General features: G+C 50.8%; 1 protein-coding gene across 1 annotated transcript; it reads right to left on the bottom strand.

Annotated features, from left to right (window-relative positions):
* Nucleotides 1-266: 266 nt before the first annotated feature.
* CLDN5 (claudin 5) lies at nucleotides 267-4,089 on the bottom strand. The gene has a single exon (XM_062631454.1). It carries the CDS (start codon nucleotides 3,903-3,905, stop codon nucleotides 3,255-3,257), a length of 651 nt encoding a protein of 216 aa, XP_062487438.1. The 5' UTR covers nucleotides 3,906-4,089; the 3' UTR covers nucleotides 267-3,254.
* Between the last annotated feature and the right edge of the window lie 943 nt (nucleotides 4,090-5,032).

The raw sequence follows: 5,032 nt of genomic DNA on the forward strand, positions 1-5,032 counted from the left end.
ACTCACACTCCACTTCCTAATGTGCTCACATCACAAGACCAGCCACTGCTACTTGCTCTTTTGTCTGAGGCTTCAGTAGGGAGCTGAGATATTTGCTGCTCTGCAAGGGAGCAGTCCTTCCCTCTGCTTCAGAGGGGACCCAGCTCTCCACCTGCCAGAGGCAGCCCAGGTAAAGGTGGCCCTTTGGGCACCCATGTCACACCCCATCTCCCTGAGCCCAAACAGTCCAGTGTTTTTCACGAAAAAACAGTAACCCTGTTCAGGGATTGGTTTAGATGGTTTTATTTTTATGTGAAATCATAAATACAAAATAAAAATAGTAAACAAGTGCTATAGATTTCTCTTTTCATCGGGATGAGGTTCAGGCCTGATCCTGAGCACTTCCAAGTATTGAAAGTTCTGGATTAGGTCTTTGTTCTTAGAAAACAAAACAGCAAAAACCAGCTTAGACTTTTATCCTGAAGCCAGTGACATCAGTAACAGAGTTCTTCCCAGTTGTTTTTTAAAGCACATCAACAAGTAAGTCTACTGAAGGATGAGATTAAATATAGAAGCATTTTTTAAAATGGGCCCTACTTCCTGCTGGTGCTGTTGCAAGCTGCCCCACTGACCTCAGCATAAACCTTGTCACATCAGCAGTGAGGTATGGGTTTGGTAGGATGATGCTATGTTTATCAGTACATCCACAGTTAGCACTGGTTTCTTCCAAGAGGTCTTGCGGTGTAGTTACTTCAGATTTTGGTTCTAAGAGGTTCCAGCCCTGCTGCGACACAAAGCTCCATCTCCTGAAATTTGGCTTCTTAAAAACAAATTCCCTTCTAAGGTGTGGGTTTCCCTCCTCCCCAGAACACCAGTTTTGGTGTGATTTTAGATGCCAGGGATGTGCTTTCACTTTTTGGTCAGAGCCCAAGCCCTGTAGCACTTCTGAAAGCTCTGCTATACACATACATGCAGGTGTGTCAGTTGGTGGGGATTGCTTTTTTGGTCTTTAACTTAAGACCAGAGAGTGAGATCTCGGATTTGGGCTAATACCTGTTGAATCATTCGCTAGACACAAGTGATTTGAGCAAGGGAGTCTATGGGATAGGTGACAAATACAGTTAAACATTATCGTTTAAAATAAAAAGTAAAGTAACCATGAAACAAATAAAGGCACCAAACCATTTAACAAGCCAACTTTGGTGGATTTCTTGCTAAATAAATGCATTTAAATACATTTACAGTTTACAGGGTTACACTGTTTAAAAAAAAAGAAAAAACTTGCAATGATGAAATACAGAATATTTCATTTTTGTACCAAAATTACATATCACAAAAAAAAATTATAGCTTTTATTTAAATGCAGACAGTATAAGAGTTGCACCTCTTTATAGAACAAAACTAGTTGTAGGCATATTGTTTTCTGATGGGCTCAGACCCTGCTGCTTATGTGTTTAAAAATTAAAGCAGTGATATTTAAAGGGGTGAATCATGTCCTCCATATTCAACATCAAAATTTGCAGGGGCAGGGTTGCAGTTTCTTATTCAGGTATGTGTTCATATTGATACCACCAGGGGTTTAAGTTTGCTAAGCAAGGCAACAACACCGTTGGTGTAGATCTGTCACAAACACACAGTTACGGTTAGTCCATAAATCTTGATGTTATCAGGAAGTTGTAAGAGTTGACTCTTAGGTTAGAGGTGCACTGATTGCTACATGGCTGTGAGAGACCCAAGAGGTTGTAGTGTGCTCTGAGGAATAGGAACAGCACTTTTCTTTGCTAGCTCTTGGCGGAAATCTTATGGCAATACAGATGCTGCCACTATCTGTAGCAGAATTCTGTGTTGGTTTAAAAGTACAAGTAATCTGCATGGAGGAACACTGGACCACCCATTAACTCCTCCTTCAGAAAAACCTGTCTCTGCAATGTAAAATGCAAAGGTGTGTGCTAATATTCCAGGCTGTGCTGAAATCCAGCAGGTGCTGAGCTCAGAAAATAAGCATTATGTTGCCTAGAGCATCTTCCTTCGAGCCTGCACAGTGTTCTGAGGGCCATACGGAGGAGCTGAGAGAGCCAGAACTTCACATCTCCCAATCAGCCTGCGTAAAGTCTCCATCAAGATATTTGATAAAATTTTTCTAGCAATTTCTTTGCCTCATTTGGTAAATGAAGGAAAGCACATGTTAACAAAGTTACAGTGGGGAGCCAAGCAAGTGCACATCCAACTGAGCACACAGTTCAACACTGGCGGCAAGTGGGGCTTGGTGAGAAGGACATGAGTTCGTGCACCCAGCCATTAACATCTGGGGTGATTTTTGTTTCCAGTCTCCTGTAGTGCAGATGAGAGGCTGCAGAGGGATGCTCCGTGGGAGGCAGAACATACAAAGATCTCTTACGTCTCCGAATCTAGTCCTCCAATCATTCTGGCAATGAGTTCATATTCAAGTAAAAACAGAACAGAAGTTGAGGGAGAAGAGATGAAGAACCTCAAGGGATGAAGAACCTAGTGTAATCTGGTTTGTACTCCACTAAACGACAGCAATTACCTGAAACCTCTTTGAAAGGCTTCAAAGACACAATGCACTGAAACAACTTGAAGGAAACCAAATACCTTTCTCAAAACAGTTACTTGCCTGCGGGATTAAAGACTAAGGTTAGTCTCATGCTTTAGACAGAATCCCTAGTTTAGTTATCTAAATACAAGAACAATCCCCCTCTAACCAGTGAAAGTCCCAGCGGAAGCACCCAGAGGCAGGTTTTCAGCAGAGAAAACGAAGACGGGAAGCTTCTGCGGCAGTGCACTCCCGGCGGCACGATCCCACCGGCCTGGAGGCGCCCCGAGAGACACCAGCAGCGGGAGCAGGCGGTGAAGTACTCACGAGTCCCCCACGGTAACGCCAGGGAAGGGCCGGGTGCGGCGGCGGGACCCAGGACGGGGCGTCCCGGCAGACTTCGCCGCGGTTCGGCCGGGCTCCTGGGTCCCCAACGCCGCCCCGAGCCGGGAAGCCGCCGGTTCCGCTGTGCGGCCAGGGAGGGCTTGGCTCACCCCGGCACCGCGGGCGGTCAGTACCGGGCTCGGCGCTGCCAGCTGCAGAGCTGCCGGACCCACCGGGCCGGCGGGCAGCAGGGCGCCGCCCTGCCTAGGGCTGCCGCTTTATGGGGGTCCCCGATAAGAAGCGCCGCCAGGCAGGGTAGCGCCGAACCTCACCGGACGGCCCTCAGCAGTCTGTCCTTGTCCCCGCAGGGCCGGGGCGGCGAGCGGGACAGCTCCGCTCAGACGTAGTTCTTCTTGTCGTACTCGCCGTTGGATGTGGGCCGCCGCGGCGCCGAGTACTTGACGGGGAAGGAGGTCTCATCGCGCTGGGAGCAGGAGCAGCAGCAGATGAGGCAGCCCCCGAAGAGCAGCAGAGCCGTGGCCGCCCAGCCGATGTAGAGCGCGGCCCCCATCTCCCGCTTCTGGGACGACGGCACGGTGGGGTCATAGAAGTCGCTGATAACGATGTTGGCGAACCAGCAGAGCGGGACGAGGACCAGGACCCCGCAGAGGACATAGATGGCCCCGCCGGCGACCACGATGCGGGACTTCATCTTGCCGGGTCGGATGCAGTTGGTGCACTGCGCACCCACCACGGTCACCATCAGCGCCACCAGCCCCAGCAGCCCCACGATGACGGTGAGCGCCCGGCCCGCCTGCAGCTCGGGCCGCAGCGCCAGGATAGAGTCGTACACCTTGCATTGCATCTGCCCCGTGCTCTGCACCACGCAGGTCATCCACAGCCCTTCCCAGATGGTCTGCGCCACCACGATGTTCACGTCGATGAAGGCCGATACCTGCCACATGGGCAGTCCGCAGGCAAGGATCACCCCGACCCAGCCCAGGATGCCCAGCCCCAGCCCCAAAATCTCCAGCGCCGCCGAAGTCATGCTGCTGCCGCACCGAAGCCTCCCGTTAAAGGGCGGATCTGCACCACTGGCTCCGGGCTGCAACTGAGCCAGCTCTACTCGCCGCCGCCGCCGGGCAGCGCTTTATGAGGAGCCGCGGGGCGCCCGCCCACCGCCCGGCCGGCCCGGCCCTTCCCGCAGGCGGGATTCGCGCGGTGGGCGGCAGCACCGCCCGCGCCCGTAAACCGCGGGGAGAGGGGGCTCCCGCCCCGAGCTGGGGAAGTGTCCTTCTGTTCGCCCCGGCGCCCGGCTCCACGGGCAGCTCGCAGGAGCGCTGCCCGCTCCCAGTTAAGCGGGGCTGCAGTAATCTCGCCCTGGATTTGGGTCTCTCAGGCTTCTTCCTTTCAGAGCTGCCGTGTGGGTATTTCCTACTTACTGACGAAGCCCGCGGTCAAACGTTCAAAGGGGTCTTGCCAATGCGGACCCTCAGCAGTACGGGTGTCCTGATTATCAGAGCCTAATAGATCATTTTCCAAAAGACTAAGCATACTGACTGACCTGCATCTCTACCTCTTGCATGCTGGCAGGCAAAAGTGTAAGCAAGCACCACCACACCTTAGGAACCACCTGAAAATGGAAGATCTTTGAATATGGGATTTGCACCAGTAGAGAGATTCTTAATTCAGTCCAGGAAGAATAAGCGTTCCCAGTTTACACCAGGCATGAAACTCTGGTTTGCTATTGGAGCCAAGAGTGAGGCATTCTATTTCAGTATACTGCCACAAAGAATTCAGACTTCACTTTACTGTATCAATTGCTCAAGTGCATTTAAAATCTTTATGGTGTGTCAATGAGTTAAGTGTATTTGCAAGAGGTTTTGTAAACAGGCCATGCAGACATTGAATTGCTACAGTCTTTCCATGTGGACCACTGCTTTCCTGGATTGTTTTTGCAAAAGCCTTGGTTCACTCTCTGCGGGCAAACAGCATCTTATAGTCCCCCAGGTTGGCAGATGCACTTTGTGGTGCAAATGTTGCTGTTACAGCTGCAGTAGAACAGACCTCACAGCACTCACACAGAGCTGCGATACAGTGGCTTTCTACTGGATGCCCTGAGAAAAGCTTGTTTTGATTTAAACTGGGTTTGCTTTGGTTTATCATAAAATAAGT

This window comes from Pezoporus occidentalis, unplaced genomic scaffold, assembly GCF_034315485.1.
Source record: "Pezoporus occidentalis ecotype Australia unplaced genomic scaffold, CSIRO_AGI_Poc_V1 ctg37, whole genome shotgun sequence".
Lineage (NCBI taxonomy): Eukaryota > Metazoa > Chordata > Aves > Psittaciformes > Psittacidae > Pezoporus > Pezoporus occidentalis.